This window comes from Megalops cyprinoides, chromosome 4, assembly GCF_013368585.1.
Source record: "Megalops cyprinoides isolate fMegCyp1 chromosome 4, fMegCyp1.pri, whole genome shotgun sequence".
Lineage (NCBI taxonomy): Eukaryota > Metazoa > Chordata > Actinopteri > Elopiformes > Megalopidae > Megalops > Megalops cyprinoides.
The window spans coordinates 43971141-43997800 of NC_050586.1; the positions used below are offsets into that span (position 1 = coordinate 43971141).

General features: G+C 37.8%; 1 protein-coding gene across 11 annotated transcripts in view; it reads left to right on the top strand.

The window, feature by feature from the left end:
* LOC118776234 (transcription factor 4-like) overlaps positions 1–26660 on the top strand; it is a 161600-nt gene that overhangs the window by 76748 nt on the left and 58192 nt on the right. For 10 of the 11 annotated variants that reach the window (XM_036526384.1, XM_036526386.1, XM_036526385.1 and 7 more), the window contains 2 exons: positions 13329–13461; positions 14336–14385. In XM_036526384.1, the coding sequence (XP_036382277.1) occupies positions 13329–13461; positions 14336–14385 (183 nt within the window). Of the gene's footprint in view, positions 1–12486; positions 12598–13328; positions 13462–14335; positions 14386–26660 lie in introns of those variants that run through there. The other variant, XM_036526391.1, reaches the window with a different exon arrangement.

Here is a 26660-nt window from a genome sequence, read left to right on the forward strand (position 1 = left end):
GGTCTCCTCCTGACTGCAGTGATTGGAGCAGCTGTTGTGTGGTTTATGGAGCTGTTTCAGCCTCTGTCGTTCACCAGTCTGGCGTTACTTTATTTGTTGAGTAGACAGCCATATCCATGGAAACTTGTATAGCTTATGGTTTTGCACATTGTCCATTCATCCAGCTTTTGGTAAATTACCTGTGCAGTAACAATAACAATCCAGAAAAGAAGCAGCCAGTTCGCTCGCTCACTGAGGTCTTTGAAGGTATTGTGCTCTAGTATACTATTAACTGGCTGAAAGCCTAATGCAAGGCTTTCTCCTTGAAATATTCAAACATGTTTGGAAATTTTGTTTAATGTATTTCATGTGGTTTGCTTTAAGTTGCCAAGCTATCCAACATTAGATTGCATCTATGGCTCTCAAAGGGACTTTGATTGTTCTAAAAGTTAATGGGTAGTTAAAATAGCTGTTATGCAGCCTGCATACATGGTAGGTTACTTGCTAGGTAGTTTGACAGCTATTCAATGCTGTTGAATAAATTTAGACAGTTAACAACCACATAACTTTGTCAGCCAGCTGCATGTGTTGTTGTTCATGAAGGATTGGTAGAATATTCATATTGTATTATTGTTATGGATCCATGGAAAAGGACAATTTATAGCTTAGAACAAAATGTATCTTCAGTATCTAGCAAAGTAATTAGTTTTAACTGCTCAATTTAAACAGCTTGTGTTTAATGTTTGTGTTTAATGTGTTTAAGGGGGCTTCATTTTAGTGATTCCAGGCCTCTTCTAGGACATGTTGGTCATGTGTCCACCATCACACTGCTTTTGTCATGACTGTATGTAGGCAACCCAGAAAATATGTAACTGCTATTCAAAACTTTCATAATTGCAGAAATGAGAATCAGACATTCGCGATACAGACACCAGCCCAATGCCAAATTGACTGGCTCGTTCACCATTGGTGTGCTTGTACTTTTATAATTTTTTACTTTTATAGTTTTAACAATATTTAAAAAGAACTGCTGTAATTTTAGCCCCAGTATCAGTATAGGCACAAAAAGTGGGAGGATTTCACTTGTTTGAACAATACATTTTTTTAAACTGCCGTATCTCCGTGAATTCTACCTCTACATGCATAAATTATACATCAAAGTGGAGGAATACTTGTGACCTGTGTGAAGTTGGCACCCCAAGTATTTAAAAAGTTCGAAATGGTATTACTGTTCGTTTGTGCTACGGTTGTGCCGTAAAAATTTTCGTTTGTGCTGCTATGGATTTGTAGATATAAACATTATATTTTTAGGTGATGACGTCACCCAGCACCCCAACCTTCTCCGAATTTCTCTAAAATGGTCTTGTTCGTTTGTGCTACGTTTGTGCAGGTTTGTGCCGTAAAAATTTTCGTTTGTGCTTCTATGGGTTTCTAGATATAAACATTGTATTTTTGGGTGATGACGTCACCCAGCACTCCAACCTTCTCCGAATTGCTCCAAAATGGTCTCATTCGTTTGTGCTACGTTTGTGCCGTAAAAATTTTCTTTTGTGTTTATTTTTGTGTTTTATTGCCAGCATTAATGTATTATTTTTACCTAACGTTAATGACACATAGTAGCCGTCAAGGTAATTAGCGTTGTAACTAACGTTAACCAGCTAATTAGCAAATGCAACTCAGGCCTTGTAAGTATTTAGCAGGCTTAAAAAATAGCTACAAGTGCTTGTCATTTTTAAGTGCTGGATATTTACAAATAGCGCTGCAACGTAAGTTTACTGGGATCCCATATAATGTTATTGCTCTTGGCATTGAAACGCTCTGTGTAGGCCTGTCAGGAAATAATGTAATGCCAAAGTTTTTTTTCAGGGCACCAACCAGCAAAACGTTGCACAGTAGAGCCCACTTTCTTCGTTATGGAGAAAGCAGCGTTCTGCAAGTTGTCACAGAATTTTTGCCATGAAGTACAGTGTTTATCCAAAGCATGACCGCACGAACGAAAATGATCATGGCAAAAACCAGCACAAACGTAGCACAAACGAATGAGACCATTTTGGAGCAATTCGGAGAAGGTTGGGGTGCTGGGTGATGTCATCGCCTAAAAATATAATGTTTATATCTACAAATCCATAGCAGCACAAACAAACATTTTTACGACACAGACCGACACAAACATAGCACAAACGAACAAGACCATTTTGGAGCAATTCGGAGAGGGTTGGGGTGCTGGGTGACATCATCGCCCAAAAATACAATGTTTATATCTAGAAACCCACAGAAGCACAAACGAAACTTTTTGTGGCACAAACTGGCACAAACGTAGCACAAACGAACAGTAATACCATTTTGAACTTTTTAAATACTTGGGGTGCCAACTTCACGCAGATATACTTGTGCAGATTCTCACGATATCTTCAGCTTAGTGCTGTGATGAATGATTTGAGTTTTACTTATGAGCCTTTGTTCGGTCTGTGGTATCCCCTCACTCTGACCAGTTCAACAGTTGACATTTAAATTGTTGCAACTGAGCCAATCAGAGACAGCTGGTGTCAAGTTACTGCTCTGTCTCAGGGTCCAGACACAAAGGGAGGGGGGAAGGAGACAGCAACTCCAGTGCACTCAAATTCGCACGTATGGTAAATAATGCAAACGGGCAAGCACACATCGCATTTTCTTCAGGAAATGCACACAAATCTAGTTACTTTATTACAGTTCTTCCTCTTTCCCACCAACAGCCAAAGCATGGTGAGGTTAATCTTAGCTAAATTATTAATTGGTCAAAGAGGAGGGGTCTGTGTAAACCCATTTTCTATTGTAACACAACAGGAAAAGGAATGATGGCACTATATTCTGGTATTTCAGTTACAGTTACAGTTTCAGTCACCTACATTACAGTTGGTGTTTCCAGATGATGACTTGTAGGGTGGAAGTTGCCCATACTACCCACCTGACTGTGGCTCCACTTCAGAGCATCTTCTTGTTGGTACACTCAGGCAGTGGGCATGCTTTGATGCAAGGATCCAAACTGAAGTGTCTGCATCTGTAATCTGACCTCAGCAGTACTCAGAGTCTTTGATTTTTGGGCTGTTGCCTTGACCATTGTCCAGGTTCAAATTCACGAGTGCTTATCCCCCTCCTATTGTTCATCTCTCATGCCCTGCAATGTTAACACCTGAGTAAGGTTTTACAGTTTCCTTCAAGGTATGCAAATTTTGTTAGACGTGGGAGTAGTCGTAGACACAAGGGCAACAGGTTGGGGAGGAGGGGTGTGCATCTTAGATGCAAACACAGACACCCAGGCTACAATGTAGTTAAAAGTATTACCATGGTTGGTGCCAGTTTCTGCTACCATCTCATTATGTATCCTGGAGTCCACTACCAGAGACATGGGAGAATAGCTGGTTTTCACAGAAATTAGTTGCATGTTATTGCACTTGTGCTGTTCTCCTTGTGTCTTTACACAATTTAACAGCAAGTTAAATTCCATTCCAAAGAATACATGGGAACCAGGATACAGCCTCCACGTTATTGAGCTGCACACTCATGTACTGAGTAAATAGGAGTGAAGCTATGGGACAAAGATGCAAAAAATGCCATAAGAAACAATATTACATGGTTACAGCACATCACCGTTGTCATACCTACAATATGGCTACTGGAGTATATGAATAATCTTATGACAAAATATAGCAAATAGCCATATGCTACATTAGGTATACACATAAATGCAAAGGGATGACGTAACAAAGTGAGAAGAAATGTTGTATTAAGTATCATTCAGGTTATATGTGATAACAATGGCGGCGAGGCTAATCGATAGGCTAGGCTAGCAATTAGGGATGCAACGGTACACGGTATTTTGTCGAACTGTTTGGTATGCCCCCTACGGTTCAATACGCATACGTGAACCGCGGTAATATGATATGCCTGTCATTTTCCTATAATTTCCAAAACTTGCTTATTACGCTGCAGACTACACACATGCAAAGAGTGGTTGAATCTGCTGAAAAAATTACCAACAGCAGCCTCCCTTCTTTGGAGGACATTTACAACAGCAGATGCAGAACCAGAGCAACAAACATCATGATGGACCCCACCCACCCAGCCCATGAACTGTTCACCCTCCTCCCCTCAGGCAGAAGGCTGCGCAGCCTCAGAGCTCAGACAACAAGGCTGAGGTGCAGCTTCTTCCCTCAGGCTGAGGGGCTCATGAACTCAGTGCCATAAGTTGCCCTCTGCACTACATCCCAATGCTGCTCGTTTATTAACAATGTGTTTTAGTTATTATATGATTTTAGGTTTTGATTTTTTTTTGGCTTAGGTTATTTATTTATTATTATCTATTTTAAAAGTTGGTCCTGGGAAACAGTTTTCGTTCTTCCTGTTTTTAACATGTCGAATGACAAATAAAGAACCTTGAACCTTGAACGTTGTACATTCAGATCCACAGAACATCTCTGGAGCCTGTCAGAATTTCCCTGGAGTCTATCAGCGCTCTGTATGCAAATACGAGTTGGAGAAGAGAGGGGAAACTAAAAACAAACATTCTCGCGTATGGTCACACAGGTGTGATTCGCCGTTTAGCGGGTATGCTAAAACCGGTGCAAGTTAGGGATGAAACAGTTGCTGGTAAAATTCCCGACGATTAGTATTACCTTTTTAAATTTTATTTATCATTAAAACCATGGTTGATTACCGTGAAAACATGGCGGAAGGCAGTGATAGCGCTCAGAGATTTTTCAACGGTATAAATTTTCATACCGTTTCATCTCTAGTGCGATTAGAGCGCTAGATTGGAAAAATTGTAGCTAATGTTATCTTTGCGGGAACAGCGATTTAACGTTAAAAAATATAGCAAATGCTAACTGAAAACAATGAGAAGCTTAATAACGCTAATGAAAACATAACAAACCATGTAACGTAACAGTTACACTACATAGCATAAACAATTTAGGGTGACCATACATCCTCTTTTTCCCAGACATGTTCTCTTTGTGGGACCTAAAAAATGTGTCCCAAAAAGAGGACACATCAGGGAGAAAGAGGACGTATGTTCACCCTAAATTGTTTATGCTATGTAGCGTAACTGTTGGTGGTGTGGTCACCATAATAAACATAAGTTACTAAGCGAAAAGGTTAAAAGTTCAATAAATGCATGATGTTTCCAAAGTCAATGAGTAATGTTGTTACATAATCGTGATCTCAATATTGACCAAAATAATTGTGATTATTATTTTTGCCATAATCGAGCAGCCCTACTAGTCAGTCATGCTGTCATTTTTCTGAATGGAAAGTTTTTTATTTGTCTGTAGGCTAAATAAAGAGTTCATTGTTTAAAGGGTGATGTGTTTTTATTTTTTTTTCTTAAATATAAAGATACCGAAACCGTACCATTACCGTGACCAAAAAACCGCGATACATACCGAACCATGGGCCCACTGTACCGTTACATCCCTACTAGCAATGCAGATGCTATTTATCTACAGAGCCATCAAAGAGAAAAACATGTAAACCACTTCCAAAAATACAAACTATGCTCTGTGATGAAGGCATTATCTTACAAAGGCATAAGCAGAATGAATGTCAGCTTACAGCAACAGAACTGTGAATGATACTGAGATCAAAATGGCTGACTTCCTGTGAAGGTCAGTGAGTATATAATGTTATGAACATGATAAGATAAAGATAAAGATAAAAATCCCCAAGAGAAATCTTATTCATATATAACTAAAAAGCAGTGCTGCCTTATCAAAATACAAAAATTCAATCTGCAGGAAGTCACATAATCACTCTAGTGATATAATTGATATGAATGGTTTTGATTTTCTACATATCATGGTTTTGGTGTCAATATTTATTGAAACGCGTAATAATAATCACAGCTTATATCCTTCATACATTTTGCATGTTGATTCAGGCTTTTTACTGATAACATTACTCATGAAAGAAGCAGCCTTCAAGAAAACAAGATGTCCATTACATTAAGAAAAATGTAACCTAGAAATGGGAAGTATATCTATCTATTAAGGCAACCTGCTGTAGGTAAGATACTGTAAAGAATACTCTCAACCAACAGTTGGTTAAGTTGAATGCGACAACCAAATTCAGTCAAAAACCAAAAGTCAAACACCTGCCCATCAACATTCCTTTTGAATCGATATTTAAATATTTAAACTTTTCACAAACAGTCAAACAGAAGCAATGTGGCAGCTACTTCATAGCTAAGCTATTTCAGTAAACTTTTTTCATACATTCAGCTCTCAAGTCAGTCTCAGTCAGTTTTGCAGCTGTTATTGTGAGTGACATTGAAACTCACAACAGTAGCCTACATAATCCAGTCAGTTTGCAATCCATCCACCCAACCTTCCATGCATTTACATTTACATTTATTCACTTGGCAGACGCTTTTATCCAAAGTGACTTATAAGTGAGGCATGCAACGCATAGTTCAGAGAGGACAGTGATAATGAATTATCACTTGCTTTCTTTCCACCACCATCAAAACATTGCCTACATTTGATGTGATCTGGTATGAAAACAATTAATTGACCCATCCAAGATGAATTGCTTGTGTTTATTATTGATCAGGGAACTCACCCAAAAATAGTTGTGACAACTGCTGCTGCTTACAGATGCAGTAATTATATTATTAAGTGTATGTCAGATGCAAAGCCACACCGCTATGTAAATTTTGCCTGTCTAGCCTACTTGGAATGTTAATGGTGTATAAACAAATGTTAATGGTGCAACCTTAGCAGCTACCTGGTTGCGATAAGTTAGTGTTGCAGTCATATTACATTTTTTCTGAGATTTCTCTGGTGGGTAGCCTACTTTGTGGCATTTTTATGTGCATTTGACATTTTTATCTGTGTGCCCAGTAGTGACCAATAAAGTCATCAGCTGAAAATAATGCAAACCCATTAAAATGTCTTAAAATTTTATTTGGTTAGAGCTCTCGAAAGGTGAATAAACATACAAGAGAGAATCTTAAATTGACTTTTGCATCTAATAGAATTATAGTATGGGCATAGCTATGTCAAGTAGGGCTGTGTGATCTGACGATAGAAAAACATCTATCATTTCATATTATGCTCTATCGTTTATTTTGTTGTGTCGCAAATCACACACTTTACGGCAATATTTTGGCATTTGGACGACGCTTTGCATTCTTCCACACTGCATGGATGCAAGGCAGCACAAACAAACATAGAGGAGACTGAATGTGACATAGACCTATAGTTGAAAAGTGTTTTCTATTTACCTTTTTATATTTTATACATTAATATTTTATATTTTGTTACATGCTTAACCTTTTCGCACGTAACTTATTTTTATGCTATCTAACGCGTGTTACGTTACATGGTTCGTCATGTTTTCATTAGCGTAAGCTTCTCATAGTTTTCAGTTAGCATCTGTGATATTTTTTAACGTTAAATCGCTGTTTCATCAAAGCGAAAATTAGCTATAATTTTTCCAATCTAGTGTTTTAATTGCACTGGTTTTAGCATACACTCTAAATGGCAAATCTGCACCGTTGTGGCCGTACACACAAAAGGTTCTAAATAACCTTGGTGAAAGTGGCAATACTCATAATTTACATATGGGGTATACACTTTATCAAAAATTTTCCACCACAGTATATAATTCAAAATGTAATAAGAAATATGCCTTTCCATGTGGTCATTTTATATAAACTATTTATTCATTGAATTTACAGAAAATGTGTTATATCGTGGTATGTCGGGACATGAAATGACCTATATCGGGATATGAGATTTTGATCATATCACACAGCCCTAATCTCAAGGGCCCAAGCGAAAACGAGCAGTGTAAACATCACCGTTAACATTCCTGTATAAACACAGCAAATTATAGTAACAGCACTTGCTTTGATAATAGACATTTTTACCATGCAGTACATGTCAATAGTAGGCTACAGTAATTAAATAAGCTGTAATTAAATAATAAACTGTATGATTAATGGTAGCTATCTAGCACAATCTTAACAACAAACTAACACTATCAACTGTAAAATAGTGATTGATAAGAATAAAATGAAGAGAAAAACATTTTACAAATTAGCAGAATTAACAGGTGTGTTCAAAATGGTTTTGATGCCTGCACTAGCTATACAAGGTTTGCCTTTGAGTTTGAAAACAAAACTTAGTCACAGCATGCGATTCCCACAGTGATCTTGTTTTGTTTTTGGACATGTATGAACTATCAGCGTGAACAATTTTATACAGGAATGAAGGAATCCACCCAGTTGTTTCTTTTCATTATCTTTCAAAAGGGTATCTGGGTGTGGGTCTATCAGTCAACACAGTAACACCTGAGTATCTTCAAGATACTACAAATATCCAGTTAATTTAGCAGTGTAGCAAATGTGTATTTATTTCATTTTGATATGTTTGGTCCTTCATCTAAGCTGTGAGAGCTATGAGAGTAGCCTATGTGTTCACAGATGCCACCTGGTGGTCATGTTGTACAACGATAGTAGCTCACAGGATAATCTCATTACCATATCATTACTATAGAGGCATATTTGAATGCTGCTGTGGCATGATGGTGCTGCTGTCGCAACAAATGTGACAAATTAAACTGGTAATACAGTTCTGACATCAACATGTGCAAAGGGTAATTTGTGAATGCACTGAGTTAGCTGTTAGTGGGTTAGTTGTGTACATATGTTACAGACAGATCAGGACAGCACATTTCAACCTAGCAGGTATACACACAGGCATGGCCCTCTGAATGCTTTTTTTTTACTTTTTCCAAAACCAAACCTTTTGGGTATTTCATTCATAAACCTCTTATTTATGTAATTTGGTTTATTACATATTCAAGGCATATATTTTGTTTCCCATCAATGAACCCTCTGTTCTCTCATCAAATAACAGTACCATTTGCAATTCTCTATTTGCTTTTATTTCTGCACCAATATAAAGACATCTCGGTGGATCCACTTGGATCCCAACCATGCTTGGGCATTTCATTTTTTCTTCAAATGCATTGATGGTGCCTGTGCATCCTTTCCAGACTTTGGATCTGTTGATTTTTTTTCCATCATTGGACAAACATTAAAATCACAACACAGAAGACAGCATGAGACAGAGATGATATCCATTGTTACAACAATAGCTCACCAAACTTCATAGTAAGCCAATAGCACAGCTATGTGTGAAGGTCCAAACTGGGGCACCAATGGGGTCAATACATAAGTATCAACAACGTAAATGACAAGACACCCTAGGAAATTGGTGATACAGCAATCAAATAACCTGACTTCCCAAGAACCCCATACAGTCTATGCGGTCTCACTGGGGATTCCCATTGGAGTCAACACAAAACATATAGGTTTTTGGAATCCTAAATTTGAGCTTCCCAGAGTCAATCATATACCCAGCAGCCTATGAGTACCTTCTAGGGAATCAATGGTTCAGCACAATTACCACAGGTTTCAAACAGTAATTGATGCATTGAACAACAACAGGAGCAGTCTTCACTACAAAGTCAAGATTCCCTCAAGATAATGAAATTGTGCTTCTGGGTAGAATGCTTATACTCCAATGTTTCTTGTCATTGTGATCTATGGTAAAATGAATGTCCTCACTGCGTATCACAACATGAGAGATCCACAGGTGTGTCATGATGGCCTCTATTCTGCTCACAGGGCTACATTGTTGGTAAACAACAAATCCAACAGAATAAAAAAAATCCATGTTTAAACATTAGGAACATCATGCTAAAAATGCAAGATGTTATCTGTCGGTGTTCAGACCAAATGTATTTCCTTCACACAATGAAATCCATTTTAATGACTTCCTTACACTACTACACAGCGTTTATAATTCTGTAATGTTATTTAAGATTAACCTTGTAAACAGTTCTGAATAAGAACATTTGCCAAATATATAAACATATATATGTTCCGTGTTTTCATAAAATTATATGCATGAATCATCAGTGCCTGCCTTCTTGTGAACCTGAGGTTAACTGCCCTGATGAACCCAGTTCAGCAATAGGGTGTTCACCACACAGAGTCAATGACAATTGTCACTTTTTCCATGCACTTGATGACAACCAGAAAAATACTGGTCTGTGTTTGTGTGTGTGTGTGTGTGCGCGTGCATGTGCATATGCACATGTAATTTAATCCAGTGGGTTTGCACTCGGGATCAGGGCTGTTCCATGAGCACCACTGTCTAGTGGTTTTCTTTTGTACCCAAACTCTGAAGCCCGAGTGCTTAATTTAGGTCCATACTGACGTAATCAAACCAACATGAGCTCTCCTCCCAGCTCTGAGAGTTTTAGTCATTCAATGTGAGTTAGAGAACTGGATTGTGGTCACAATGCCCAATATTCATATAGACTGTGTACCTTTAGTGCTTTTATTCACTGCAAGTGCAGTAGAAATGTGCTGTTTGTAAGGTTGTGCATTTTGCTTGTTACAGGTGTGCTTCACCGTATGACGCATGGGTAAGAGTAGGGCTTAAAGCCAATATTGACAATACGCTGGACAAACAGTTCAGTAGAAGCATCCTTACTAAATTAGAAACAAGGAGGCACAGGCCTGCGTCTTGCTGAAGTCTGTCAAATTGCCTAAGTATGACCTTAGGTTTGGATCAAAGAGTTTTCAATACCACTGACCCCCATCAACTTAAATAAATCACTGCTTCCTTTTTCTATTATTGCAAACTAAAGCTGTTACCTCACCGAACAAAAAGGTTGATAGATACACAGTTGTGTTTTAAGCTTCAGTTACTCACTGAAAGGAAGGAGATGTGAGATTGTAAAATCCTACAGGGCCTCTAATCTCAACTGTTGTCCTGTTTCTGTCCCTGTTGTATTTGGCTTGGCAGTATTTTTGTAGTTTCACTGAACAGTGTAAAGAATTGGTGGTAAAAGTGACAGCATAAAGTAAGTAATCCAGGTGGTTGAATATGATTTCAGAGCTGACAAACTCCCTCTTCCTTGTACCGTAATTAATTGTGCAGTGTTACCCCTTGGGATATGCCAAATGTGTTTATACTGCTTTACAGTTTGACCTAGTCTGAAACTTGCATGAGATCATGAATTCAACAGCTGCTGAAATTAATGAAAAATTCTGTGCCTCAACTGTAAAAATGGAATATCTGGACATTGGCAACTGCATGCAAAGGGGAAGGGAAATTTTGGTTAGACTAAATTTTGGGCCTAATCATGTAATTCAGAATTTCAGTCCTATTATTCTGTTTTCTGTCACATATTTAAACTTAACTTCTATTCAGTTCCAATCCCAGCTAGCTATTGCTGCCCTCCTCTGGAAGCAGTGGCTCTTGAACTGAGAGAATGAACCTGTATCAGTTCAGGGTCATACACCACAGGTTCACTAGTTCAGCATGGTGTAGGTCATTTATGCAGGTCCTCATGTATGAGGAAACTGTTTTCAGGAAAGATGCTTCATCAAGCATTCAGTGACTTCAGTTTCAACACAAGAAATCTTTTGTACAATGACCCTCTTCTTGGCCAGTGAGCTGTCAAAGATGTTTGAAGGCTGTGGAAAAAATCACTATCCAAGGCTACTCTTAATTCTAAACAAACATACTCTCAAATAAACCGCTAGAAGAACCCCTCAGTTTCTTCCAACTTCTCACTCGCTTTTCTGCCAAGCATTTTTTTGTTTAAGGTGTTCAAGGTGGTGTTCAAGGAGACATGTTAATAATTGTTCAACGGTGGCAATGTAAATTCAAGCCAAAGGACTTTCAGTGGAAGGGTGACATTTGTTAATTTATCTTCAGCTGCTCATTTTTATGTGTATTTATTTATTCTTTTTATATCCAACACAATCATGTCCTGATTGTGCAGTGATGATCTTGAGCCCGGGTAGGCACGCCACTGTTGTTACTGCCAAGGCTGGAGTGTTCATCCTTCACGGGGTGCCTTCATGTCGTTCAGGTGTTTGTCATCGATCTTTGTTAATATTTCCACTGGCCGCCAGCTGGGTGCCAAAATTGGGGGAGAGGAACAGCATGAGAATGTTACTACTCAGAGTTGCCAGGGCAACATGGTCTTGAGAAGATTAATTACAGACGATGTGCCACTTTTGTTTTATCAGCCCCAACCCCCCACTAAACTAAAAAAACCTAAATGTGAGGAGGGGGTGTTGGTGACTGACTTTATTTAAGACAAAGAACCTTTTGTTTTTGTTTTTGTTTTTTCTCTCTGTCTACGAAAGGCTGGTGCGATCCCTCAGTGCATTGTGGGTTAACTGGAGAACAGGAGCAGAGTTTTAATTGGCCTATTTAGGGTATTTGCATGTGAATGGTGTTCCAGTGAAGCGTAACTTAGTCTGTTGTGAGAGGCCTAGTGATTAGCATTTCAATTAGGGAAAACACTTTCTATACTTTGTCAACTACACTAATTAGTTCAGTCGATGGTGGAAAACTTCAGATATCGATTAAATTTGGAATCATATTTTTCCGTTTTTTGTGTTTTTAGTTTTTGGCAGAAATAGACTCACTCCAGTGTTATTTTAACCTCATTGAGATGAACAAAACTTCTCATTACTAAATAACTCAACTTGATTAAGAGAACAATGTTTTCTGTGCAAAGTTTAATCAGGAGATGTGCTCACTGTAGGTAAGTGGACTCTCCCTAATCCATAGAAATAGCCTGCTTACCTATTACTCAGCTTTTGCACAAGTATTGCTCATGGTGCTCAAAGCTGTCAGACTTGTATTGTCAGAGAGGGAAATATTGTTCTTCTGAATACAGAACAATACGTATGCATTTATATCATTTTCTAATTTACTGTGTGATTTTACTATTGTCTTGTAGTTGGAAATTAAAGGGGGTTGCCTTTTGTCAAGAGAACATCGACAGTTTCCTACTGTAATTTTCAAGAGCCAAACCCATTATGTAGAATGTTATTGACTTCTTACAGCTTTCATGTTTTTCTCTCTGATTTCAGATTTTCCATATTGCTGCTGGGGTTGCTTAGACCTGCCACTAAGCATGCAGCCATAACAATATTTAGGAAAGGTTTAGTGCACTACTGCCGTGTAAGCAGAACTTACGTGCCATTTTATCTATTTTTTTCTTAGGAACTTGAAAATGACAATAAAAAAAGGGCCTCTTAAATAGACATTTTATTTTTCAATCTCTTGGGTCAGTCTTTAAACAGTACATTGATTGGTTTATTGTCCAATGAAATGATCAACATTTTGCCAATGATATGTTATCTTGCAGTGGTGCTGTATAGGTATGCGGCCAGTATATCATGATGTCAGACCTGAGTTATTGTATGCCGGTAGCGATAAAGGCCTTATCCAGTGTTACCCTTAACCACTGCCGTCCTGTGTGTCTTCCAGCCAACCCAACTGGGAGGGGAGATGGGAATGGGCAGTCCAGGACCTCTGTCTCCCACCAAGCCTGGATCCCACTACTATGAGCACTACACCAGCAGCCTGGTGCGGAGGAGAGCACTGCACAACGGCTCTGCAGGTGAGCTTACCTCGCAACGTACACTACACACCGCACACCTTCCTGCCCCCAGACAACAGCACAGAGCATGCTCCCCTTTCCCCCTGGATCACCTCACGCCTCAGCACCCCTGTGTATTTTACAGGACTTTAGGTCTCATGCTCATCCCCACCTATTCTTGAAAAACAGATCTGATTCATGACACTGCTTTCTAACTTCATCCTCAATTCCTTTGAGATACACACACACAAATACAACGTCTTTGAATCCTTAAGATCTAGCATTATTTGCAGTTAAGAATTTTGATGTTTGTTTCTGAGCTTTTAAACATGTACGGTATTGCCTTCATAACTGTGTCATATCAAAATTAAAAAAAGTTTTTTTTTTTAAAATCTGTATTTTTAAAACAGTTTTATGTTGAAACCATTAAAAAAAACCTGCCTTCCTCAAAACTGGAATCTGCACTGTCATTTTCCTCAGCTTCCAGAGTATTTTAGATTTCTCCATTATAAATGATAAATTATAACTTCTTCACGCAAACCTTTTAGGACCCTCCATTCGTCAGCCATTTCCAGTCTTAACAATTCTTCCAGCAAAGGGAACTGCACAGATATGTTTCTCTGCAAGCAATAAAAAGTGGTTAAATAAGTATATTTAAAAAGGCCTTGAAGTGGATATTTGTCTATATAATTGTCTACTGAAGATGTCTCTTCCTTTTTACATATAGTATATTCTTGTTTCCTTTTGTTATTTTCTTTGTAAAGAAAGTTTCATTTTCTTTGAGTACAACAATGAAATGAAAAATTACCTATTTTACATGTCTGTGTTGTTTTAGTTTGGTGTGCTTGTGTCTAAAAAACAATCAGTGGCATGACACAATTTTTTTTTTCCACAGATGTCCAGACAAAAAAAATTCGGAAAGTTCCTCCAGGTTTGCCATCTTCTGTAAGTTGAATTTGCCTCAATTAACTTTCAAGCTGTGTTGAAGTTGACACTTACAGCTCATGTCGTAATTTTGTAGTTCATCATCAAACCACATACTGTAAATAAAATTTTACTGAAGACCTTGTGTGCTGACGGTACTCTGCTGTCATAAACAATCATAATAAGGTTACACATTAACTTAATGTATAAACTTTGTTTTTGTACAGTTGTATTGTTTTCTTAATTGCCTGTTTAATGGAGTATGTTATACGAACCTTTACATTTTCATTGTTTTTTTCTGCAATGTTTTTAATCTGAACAGAAATATTGACTATTTGGTTTTGTCAGATAAGCTCATAAAATAGATACAAAGCCCATGACTGGAGTGAAAACCATTGGCCAGGCCTTTTTCTGAAATTATGGATGTTACATTTATAGCTGCATTAGTACATTTTTATTACCCTTAAAGGAAATTTTTAACAGGCTTTAAGCAGTTTTTATAATTTTATAACATTTTTATAACTGAATAAATATTGCAGAAGTTTGCTAGCTCATAGGTCAATGAGAATATTCTAGAAAGTGTAAATTGGCCATAGGGGTGGCTGACCCTATTAATATGAAATGAGGCTAAAATGTATGGTTTGACATGCTTCTTTCATTCAGTTTCTGTGCTCAAGGGGATACTAGTCTAGAATATGGTTATTTGTCGCATTTCCTGATTGATGCTGCCGCAAAAAAGAATTAAAGAACTATTGGTGGCTAGAAACACAGTTGTCATCAAACCTTTCTGTATGTTTTTTGATGAGATGAAAAAACTCATTGCAGTGATTGATTATAAAGATCAAAATGAACAATAGACAGAGTTTGTTTTGATGATATTTATCTAACACTCTTGTCCAAGGTCATACAGCGCTACCATTTTTTTTTACATTTTTCTGTAAAGCTTCTATACAGATGAATATTACATGGAGCAATAGATGTAAAGCACATAGTGTAAGAGTACAGCAGCCGTGTTCCCTCTGCTGTTTGAACCAACAGCCCTGAGGTCAAGCCCACTGCTCTCATCAGAGTGCATGCTAAAATCCCTTGTGCATTCATTTGGGCTTTCAAAGTGGTATAAGTGTTTTGAACAGCACATATTTGCAACCTGTGTTTTCACACATCCTCTGCCAGTGGAAGGTACCAGAGTATTTAATTTTTAAAATTTATTTATAGGATACATGTTGCTAAAGCCCAGATACTTTAATTGTTTTGAAAGTCACATTTGTTTCGGCAGTGGTTTTCAAACTATGGAATGCGTCAGTTACAAAATGATCAGTATGTACTTTTCATTGATGAGGTAAAGGTGGCTCAATCAAAGCAAAACTTATGAAATCATTTTGTTTAACATGTATTCATGGCATTTAAAACGAAGTCTGTACATCTGCGTTCAGATATATTCATATCTGTATTTTGCCCTTTTTAAATTATTGTATTCATTGATATAGTACCTTTGCCCTGAGTAAAATTCCTGTCTAGAGAATTTCATTAAGGAAAATGTGACTGTTCTTTTTTACCTGAAACTACCTGTATGTCTCTGTACTCTGTTCTACACACATCAAATTTCTAGTGAATTATCCTAGTGTGAGAAAAGTTGTGTCTTTGTTCTCCACTCAGTCATTGTCTGTTCTGTTCCACTCTACTGGGTGTGATTTTCGCCTGCATACTTCAGACATTCATGCTGTATGTTGGAAGGATGAAAACATTTTGTTTGATGTTGTTTCCTAGTAAAACGATTTAAAAAATTAAAATATTTAATTAATCGGTCTGTGAGATGCATTTCTGTCGAGTGTTTTGCAAAACTTTGTTTGGGCCCTTTTTGATACTCTTTCCCCAGTGTTCAATCCACATCTGATTAAAAAGCAAACAGAAGTTAAGTTTTGGATGGTTTTGATGTTGTTTTGGACACATTTGATTGACTTCTTAAATTTTTGAGAGCAGAACACTCATTGTAAATTCTTTTATTATTAAATACACTACAAAATACAGTATGTTGGTGCTTTACATATAATTTACCTGGAAGCATTAGGTTAGTTAGAGATAGTTGTATTGAACAATTTGGTTTGTAGTTACATGATGTAGAAAATCTAATTTTTCAACCTAAATTTAAGCCCCTCCTTGAACTACTGAAAAGCAATATGTCTGTGAAGTTTATTGAATAAGTTAATGAATACATTACAGTACACATGAATAAACTACAACTTTAAAGGGGTTGTTAGTACTAAAATATTTGGTATTTAAAATGTATGAACGTATTATTCTGTATTTCTTTTTTATTCCAATGGTATGGTGCAAATCATTTAATGATTTTCTGTTGAAAAACACACACACCGACAGAGTAAACTCCACATACATTATGTTGATTATCTTATAATATAGAATTGATATTGTTGCATGTATTATCAATTATAATTGATAATATATTCGATTTGAATCAGTGTAATTGGTACCTCCATTATTTATTTAATTTTGTATTTTTTATTCCTGCCTGTTAAATAGTTCACATGTGATTAATTATTCAAGCACTATATGTTGTCTTTCTCACAATACAGATTCTTTCAGAAGGATGTAATAAATAGAATTAAATATGCTTGCTTTAAGAAAAACTTTCAGCTTGGGTCATGTCTTTCATCGGCATTCATGTATGGCTTTTCCTTCACGGTGGCCATTTTCGTTCCTCTGAGATTATATCGGATTTTGCTTAAAGTAGGCAGTGTTAATTAAATTATGATGCATCTACCAGACAGTAGGCGACAGCAGGGATGTAGTCTCTTTTAAGAACTTAGCTTGTTTTCTGAGCTTTTCTGCCCCCTTCAGGCCTCTTGCAGTACAGCATCTCCTTGATCCTTTTTTACTTTGAGTGTTAATCGCACTGAAGCTTTAAAGAATTGGGTATGAAAGAAATGCAATAGAATATTGCTGTCATTTTACACTTTCTTCTTAGTTTAATCATTTAAGTAGTACATGTACATGGTTATTATTATTTCTTTATTTCAAGTGTTCATCTCAGAGCTGGACTGACCTTTGTGGTTATCATGCAGGAAAAAAAGATGTTATATGGCATGGGTATTGCAGGCTTGTGCATCTTAAGTGGTTTAATGATATTTAATTTCAAGGATCTCCTGTGATCTTAGCATATGTCACAAGATGACATTTTCAGACACGCAAAATTTTAGTGCCTCGATTATGGTCCCCAAATCCCTGGAGATTCAGCCAGCAATGCTTGCCTTATTGTGATCTTATCCAACTACCATCGTTGACTCACCATGTTCTTAGAAAGGAAGAATTTTAATATTATAGATGGAGACACAGAAAAGAGAGTATGTAAAAGAACAACCCACATTTTTAGAAAAATGTATCTGGACACAGTGTTGACAAAGCAGTGTTAAAATCAAGAGAGTGTTTATAAGTACATCGTTAATGTGTAGAGGGACAGAGACAGCACAGGGTGGAGGAAAACGTGCCTTTGTTTCATGCTGTGAGTAGAGGCACAGTTGCAGGAAGTGACATGGAGAACAGCACATGACATGGATAAAGACATACAAAGACTTTTGTATGGATCCTGCTGTGAGATACTGAGCATAGCACTGAAAGTAAGAAACTTATAATTAGTCCTCCTGCTTCTCTGCTATGAGAGAAATTGCTCCACTCTCGATTACTCCGGGACAGCATGGCAGATTTCAGCCACTGCAGATGGACAGACTTGGCTGTCTCTCCTCTATGCTTTTCTCTGCCCCCTTTGTCTTCTTAAGTGCTCCCTGTGGAAACAGGGACCTGGCCCAGTAAATCACCACATCGCCACTTTGTTTACAAGTTCTTTTCTCAACTAAACATTTAGTATCTGTGATGTTAACACCATCAGGAGGAGGCCTTGAACCATATTAACAAACCCTAGCAGGCTACATCAAGTGTTTTGTTATTAATTTGCCCAGCAGATGTCCTGATGCAGGGGAAATTATCTAGCAATGCTTGTAAGAAACCTTTCTGAATGACACAGCAGAACCACAGCTTGGATTCTTGGTTGCAGACCATAACCATTACTCCATGGTCCCTTTTTTAATATCATTCCAGTACCAGGTGGTCAAATAGAGTGGAATAAATGAAAATAATCCACAGGATGACCTTGTGATAAAAGGGAAAATAACCATATCTGATGTCCCTTTGTGCGTTCATATCACTCTGAAAATAACGGTAATGTTTGAGAATAATATTAACATGAACATACCTGCAATGGGTGGATGTAAGTCTGTTCTATTGCCTTTTAAAGGCTTGGTTCCCAGAAGAGAATGGCCCATCTGTACGGTCTTTGGGTAGTCTGTGGGTAACAAAATACAGGACATGGATAACAAAATACAGGACGTTTGGATGTTGCATGTATTACCTTTTATTTAGTTTGCTAGAAAGTGAACTGTATTTACTTTCCTTCATTGTTTTTTTCTCTGAGTAGCAAATCCCTCCTAGTTTTATTTTATTTTAATTTTGTGTGCTTTCATCACAATCCAGCAGTACTCCCAGCTCCACTCTAATTTAGGGAAGCTTTTTTATTTTTATTCCATTAGAATGATTTAAGATGTATTGGTAGCTTCTCTGCTGCTGTCAGAGCTGAGCCTTTATTTTATTGTGAGAAGAAGGTGGCATTTGAGCAGACCTCCTCCTTAGCTGCTGTGAAGCAGAGGGGTGTGCAAAGGTGTGCTGGCTTGTAGAAATGGGAAAAGGCGAGGAGCTGAAATGGGGTCTGTCTCTCAAACGTGCTGTCTCGTACCCCTCGCAAACAAGTACCTCCCACTTTCTTCTCTGTTTTTCTCCCTCCACAGTCATCCTCTGATGTCAGATCACACCACGGACATTTTGTATGGGGCTGTGCTAATTGCGTTTCTTGGAGTTACCGGGTTGGGAACACACACTGTAGTACTGTCTGTATACAAGTAACTTACAAAGAGAACCTTTGTTTCACATCGTTGGCCAAGGAACAAAATCAACTGACCCTTACATTCCACACGTAGAATGTTTTGCTGCAGAAAAAAACACTATTGACCTACAAGATGAATAATTTGCTAAATCAGAGAAAGCGCTGTGTATGGGTCGCATGCATTAAATAAATTACTTCAAGTGCAGACTGATTTTTTAAAAAGGTCCATAAAGGCTGCACTAAATTGTTGCTATAAATTCAGTTAAGCCAATATGGCAATTTATTTGATTTTTTTTTTTTAAAAACTTCTGCATTATTAACAATTCTAGGGCAATATTGGAATAGACAAACTATTTATGTCTTTTTGAAGTATATTGATATATGCTGTGCTGTCTTCATTGTTTTTCATGCTGTTAATACCAAAGCCCTTGTGAAACATCATTCTTGAAGGGAGCACATTTAAGATTTGTTGTCCCACCGGACAGGGCTGACATGGTCCAACCTGATAGAAAGCAGGGTAAAGAGGAGGCCTTTATTCTATGAACATTAATCTGGACATTTTGACAAACCATTTTTTAACCAAACCAGAGGCCTTTCATGTAAAGTGCTGGGACTGTAACCCATATTAAACTGCCCCCCATTAACCATGGTTCTTTTCCCCTGTGATTTCAATGAACCCCCTATCCATGATAAGGGAAATGAAATGCTATATCAATGGCATACTTAGCTAGCAGCCATATCATTCTCTTTGGTCTGTTTTTTCGCCCCAATTATTTGCTGTCTAGTTAGAGGGTTAGCTTCAGTTATCAAATTGTGAAGTTAGTTAGCCAGCTAACTGTAGTAAATTTAGCTAAGCACAAAGATATCATCATTGGTAGCGAACTATGTGATGGATTGTGATCTATCCTTAGTTATGTATTCAGAAAACATGCACTGATTTTTTTTCTTTTATTTTTTGCCAATCCAGTGGCTAGCCAGTTGTTGTATGGTGTAACATGTAAAGTGCTGTTAAATTATACTCTGTCATCCTTTCTTTGTTGCAGCCAGTGATTTGCAGTGGCTGCATTGTTGTGAGCATACCAACAGTCTAGAGAAAAGAATTTGGCAAACAACACTCAAAGCTTGTATTTATAATGAAATCCCTAATCAATCTACCGAGGTTTACTGGCCTACCTAGCTACAGGTGTATCAGATGGTGTTGTTTATTCCCAGAACTATTCCATTTTCCAAACATGTACAGGATAACTCCCATTAAAATGGTGTTTATGAGAAGCAACAGTGAATATTAAGAACCGCTATACCGCACACCAACCCAGGCCTGTTTTCGAGGGCTGTATCTTTGTGTCCAGTAATAGGACAAATAGAGGCTATTGCATATGTTTATATAGACTACAAGATTGCTTATCATTTTCAGTACAATTCTGAATGTAGTTGCTGTAAATAATTCCCATGCAATGCAGCTTCAAACTGTGCACCCCATTCAGGATAATAGTATGTTCGTTTTATAATGATGTGCTCTTATAACGCTAAAACTGAATCCTGCTGATGTAGGACAGTATGACATTGTAGTTAATAGAACTGGACTCAGAACCACAAGGTTTCCCCAGCTCTGGTGTTGCATCCTGGAGTGTACTTTACCTGTGTTGTTTCAATACATATGTTCAGTTTATAAATGCATAATATATAAAATGTATATTTTGTGCTGTATCTGAACTAGCTAAATGTGTTCACTAGGCACATAAAGAATCACAAAGGATAAAGAAGTAATTTATTTATACTTGGTTACTTGGTTCTATTGGTTACACTTGTAGGTGTAACCAATAGAAGTCATAATATTAAGGCAATAACAGAATTAACTAAAGTATCACTTCAGATGACAAGAATCCCAAGAGTTGTTCAGTATTAGTATTAAGTGGATTATTTTGGTTGGAACACATTGCTAATTGAATATCTCCATGCCAAGGCAGCATGTCTAGACATTGAAACCTAAAGGGGAGCCATTTACAAGATGCTCATTTATGCTTCTTACCTGTTAGCACATCCTGTTGGACATTTGACCCAGGCTTGTTGAATCAGGCTTGCAGTTTATTGTGCTATCGTATAAAATCTGAGATGTCCAGAAGTCACTGTCCAACATAAGGACGTAATTCTGTTTAAACCTAAGTGGGTTGCATAGTGCTACTCATAAATGATTAAAAGACTGAATTTATCTTAAAAACTGGATGTATCTTAGTGATAGTGATCATTGTTGATGGGATAATGTGGGGGGTTTTGTTGTTGGGCTGGGTTAAGAACACAAAAGCCTTAACCTTGTTGTCTACTACTGGAGATGCTTCATAGCACACACTTCATCTGAGCTCACGTGAGAGAGGGTGGCTGTCTAAGGCCAGAGAGGACTAATCTGTTGGCAGAGCAGATAGGGGTCATGTCAAAGTGTCAGTTTCGTGCAGTTGTGGCATGTTGTTTCCACCTTTGTAGATGGCGCTGGCTGGGTGTGGCATACAGAGAGGCGACGGTATCACCAGTGGCTCTGCAGTGGCTCTGGGGGATTGGGGGCCCTAGCTTTCACATCCTGTTGCCAGGATGAATTGGTCATTGTTGGCTTTAACAGCAGGACCACTGCTTCAGCCCAGACAGAGGACCACAACCTGGATGACTCTAGCCTATGAAGCATAAGGAAAGCAGGTCAGCTTTGTTTACTGCGGTGAATATGACTCAGTCTGTCAGAGAACAGCCCTACTGTAGGTACCATGTAAAACATCATGGACTGAAAGCATCACATTTTCTGTTGTAGGGATGCTATTGAAGCATGTCATGTACAGTAGGACAGGCTATCTTAGCCAACAATGAGGCAAAGAGGCTCAGGAAACCCTTAGTTTGATCCACATGAATTTGCCCAAGTGAAGCACAAAACCTCTGGCCCAGCTGTTTGAGACTGCACTGTAATGCTTGCATTTATTGATCTGGGCTTAGCATTATTTGTCCCGTAATGCTTGTTTTTATTTTATTTCTCTGTGTTTTGGCTCCTGTGTTCAATTTCATAATAGGTATACTCAGTTCTGAGAACAACGTAATTTCAACTGACATTAAGCCCTTTGAAGTGTGTAATATTGATATGATTGGATGTATATGTGCTTATATGCAACAGGTATCCCAAAGTGCAGCAAACCCTTTGGAAACTTGTATTTTCTTCCTTATATTTTCAAATGGTGTGTTTGTGCAAAAATCACAGAATCACCATAAGGGCTGCTTTGCATTTTTAATTTAGTAACTAACACATGCATACATTTGCATATTAATTAGTTGCCGATTAAATCATGCATGCATAATTGCCTCTTCACTGTGTTTAAGATTTGTCAGAACACTGAGCCCTGGTTGATGAATGTCATTTGGAGATATTGATGTACCCTTGGAAATACTGAAACTAATAATGCAAGATTTGGAATGCCAAAATTTGCTGAAATTAGCAAAATAATTAACAAAACATAAAAAGGGTGTATCATCCTGGTGGTGGCTGCCTTTTGTGCTCTAAATCAATTCTATTCAGAACAATCACTGCACCTCATGATTACATAACATATTTAAACTTTCAGCCCTGGTTGGCTTTGGTATGTAATATGTAAGATTAGATTACAATGATTGTATACAGATCTGACATTCAGATTCATTAAAACAGGCTAGATCACATAATTTCCTTTGTTTATAAGTAAGGATTTTTCTATACATGGTGCATTTGCTAGGCCCTTTCTTTGAATGCCACTCCCCTTGCATATGTATTAGCATGTTGTTAGCATACGGATTTGATTACATCAATCACATTCAAAGTGATTTGTAAATAGTCATAATGCAAAGTGCATTTCCCTTTGAATTGAAATAATTTTAAATTAACTTTTTCGTAAGATATTTTTATGACAGTACAGCTATATTTTTGTATGCTTGAAATATTGGTATTTTAAGTGAACACTTTAGCATATTAAGAAAATGACTACTTAAAAAGAATACAAATGAATGCATGTAAGAATTTGCTGATTTGTCTGGAATTCTGTTATGCCTTGACTGCATTTGGAAGTGCTCTTAAAATCTTAAAGTAAAGGGATATTTCTTACAGCTTGAACTAGTCATTTGACCATACATGTTATATCTGTGAACAGCTGAAATAGATATTCACAAAAGCTTAATAAACTGAACAGATTTCCTTGGGTCCTTTGATGTACCATGCCTGGAATGTGTTCATTATCAGTAAAAGAAGCATCTTAAAAGATGTTAATACTTGAATTTACTGTATGTGTTTGGTAATCATACTTCTTATTGAAAAAGGAGATTTTACATGCTGATGCAGAGAACAGCCATCTTTTTCATCCACAGTGATATTTCACACATGTTTTTAGAATGAGAGCAGCTGTACACTTGCCGTTCAGCAAGGTGTCAACATTCTGTAATAGGTCAGCTGTTGGAGACCATTATAGACTGTACCTGGATCACCAGTCAGTAGAGGGGTCCCTGTACAGGGTCACAGGTTTTGCTGAGTTTGCAGCACCAAGGATGACAAACAGCAAAGTATCTAGTTTTATTTACTCATTAATGCCTAAGCTGTTGCATTTGTGATCGACCCATTGCTGTCTGAATCTTACTATGTCTAAGCTTGCCAAGAGAAGACTGCGGGAAAGTCTTCGTAGTTCTGCCATTGCTGTGAAGAGGCACAGGGCCATACACTGCACAACAACTGCACTATTACACTGTGCTATTAACACAGTTTTGTTGTCTAGGTTGTGTTGCAAGTACAAATCTATCAATTTACACATTTACTGAGGAAGCTCATAAACAAATTTTATCATTATTATTGATGTTGCAATTGTCATTGGAATTATTGCCTTCACTACCATCATCACAGCATCATAATTATAATTATTATTACTATTACTACTTAGAGAGGTGTGTTTCTGTTCAATTTTTATTTGAATATTCCTTGCTTCCCATGATCGAATATTTGAATTGTTGAATGCTGAATGAGTGCTTCCCACCATGCACTGCTTGAAACTCCAGGTTTTTTTCTGTGTAAATAGCTCACTGTAGTGGGATCAGTATACTCACACTTTCAGGCAGGAAAATGTATAATATCATTGAACTGTTGTTTTATGTGAGGCCCTGAGCCCCCCCCCCCCCTTCATGAATATTGATGAGAAATAAAACTCTACATATTTCTCTTTTTACATTTATTAAGCATTTGAATACTGACAGTATCAAATTAAGTAGTCGATTGGTGTTGCCATGGCCAAACAGTCAAAAAATTAGGTATGTGGTCTCATCTCTCCTACTGTTGCTACTGTTAACTACTAATGTTACCAACCATATTACTACTATCATCATCAGCATATCACTGTCATAGTGGTCTTTTTATAAAGCTGTAAATAAAGCCTGAAAGTGAGTTTCTTAAAATCACTTTTTTTCCCAGTGATGTCCATGGGAGAGTGAGAGGGTTCAGTCACAAAATCCAGAGAAAATGACAACTCACATGTTTTAGGAGTAAAAAAAATCCCTGAAGCATGAAATCTGGATTAAATGCTTGATGGTAATTCATGCGCTGTTTACCGTAATCTCCGGGGGATGCTGGGAAAGGACCCAGGGAGAGGGAAGAAGCTGCTCTCTTTCTTGACCCCTCGCTGCAGCAGCAGAAATTCTCCAACACAACAGCGGCTGATTAAAAAAAACAAAACATGTTAATGAATAAGGGAATAGATGCCTCGGGGGGGACAGGGAGTGTGGTAGACTCCCGGTGTAGACAGCAACATCCTTCCTCAACTCTTGTTGGTTTAGTGGTTTAGTAATGTTTCAAATTGCGTGTCAGTGCTGTTACAAATAATTGAAAGTGTATTTTTGGAATAATAGTATGTTCAAATGGCTTCGATTAGAGTATGCAAACCCTTTAGATCCATCAGGGGTCTGTTCTTGGAGGTTTCTTATTCCTCTCAGATTCCAAGAATTTGGCAAGCATCACGCGCAGCCCTGGTTAAATCTAGTATGCTGAAAAAAGCACCACAGTGTGGTGGTATCTGCAATACCACTAACCCCTCAGTTTTTGGAGGGAACAAAGAAAAAATGTTCATACTCATATTACTGCCAGTCTGCTCCTCTCATGACCTCTGTGTCAAAAATAGGTGACATTCTAGTGTTTTTTTTTTTTATTATTTACATTTGATCTTGTTGAAATTTGAAAGCTTTGCCAATATTCAAGGGCATACTATACAGTATGTACGTGTAAACATGTACTTTTTTTATTTGTATTGAAATTCCATGTTGGGTGTTACAAACAGTAAATTTTGAATTTGATGTTTCCTGTGACTGTTCCTAGGCTCCATGTTGGACTGTGGCCTTTTTGTTTGCTGCCTTCTGCAGCTGCCTTTTTCATTCCTGTAGTCCAGCACAGGCTTGTTTTGGGATGATTTTGTTCATGGTTTATTTCTCTAAAATGGCAGTGTCCTTCAGGAGGGAGCCTGCTGAGGGGAAAGATGTTTTTTAGTCTCAACATAGTTTTGGTATCTTTTATTTCACAGAATATCTCAAGCTTTTTTCATTATTCATATTTTTCCCATCTTTTACTGTACAAACTTATAACGGGAACTGTAAGTGTTGCAGCATATTCTTCATGTATCTCAATACTTGACATAGCGAGTCATTCATGAAACATGAAACATGGAGTCATTTGACTGGACATTGAGCTGACTGTCATGTCTGGCCCACGGCACACACAGGTTCAGGAAGGTGTTTTTTTGTTTGCCGTGATATTTGTTGCCTTTGTTAAGATCACTTTTTGAGTGTGGCTTGTTGACTAAGCAATACAAAGCACTCTCTGTGCTGCTTCTCAACCAGGTCAGAGATTTTCATTCTCTGTGTGCTGCGAGTCATGTTCTGAGGCCTGTGCTTACAATGCTGGGAGCCCGCCAGCTCCAGAGACAGATGGTGGAGTTATTAGATGTGCATCATACGATTCCCTTCCTGCCACTCGCTTTTTAATCAAATTATCACAAAAAAGACTGTTAACAGATTTTTGCGTCCAGCCCAATAATGATCCGTTACTCAAGGTCTCCACCACAGGCAGAGTGAAAGATCAGTGTTTCAGATTTATTTGTTGTGCATTTTTTCCACATGTATGTCTTTCTACAAGATGTGCGTGTATAACTTGGCACTAACCTCATGAAGGACCTAAATAGCTGTTAGTTTTTTCACTGGGAGTGATTGTATAAACAAAGGTATGTTCAGGGGGGTTATATTGTGAACGTAGAGTGCAGATTAAAAAGATATGAAGCAGTGGTTGAAAGAGCACAACAGAATGGCTATTGCAGCACCGCAG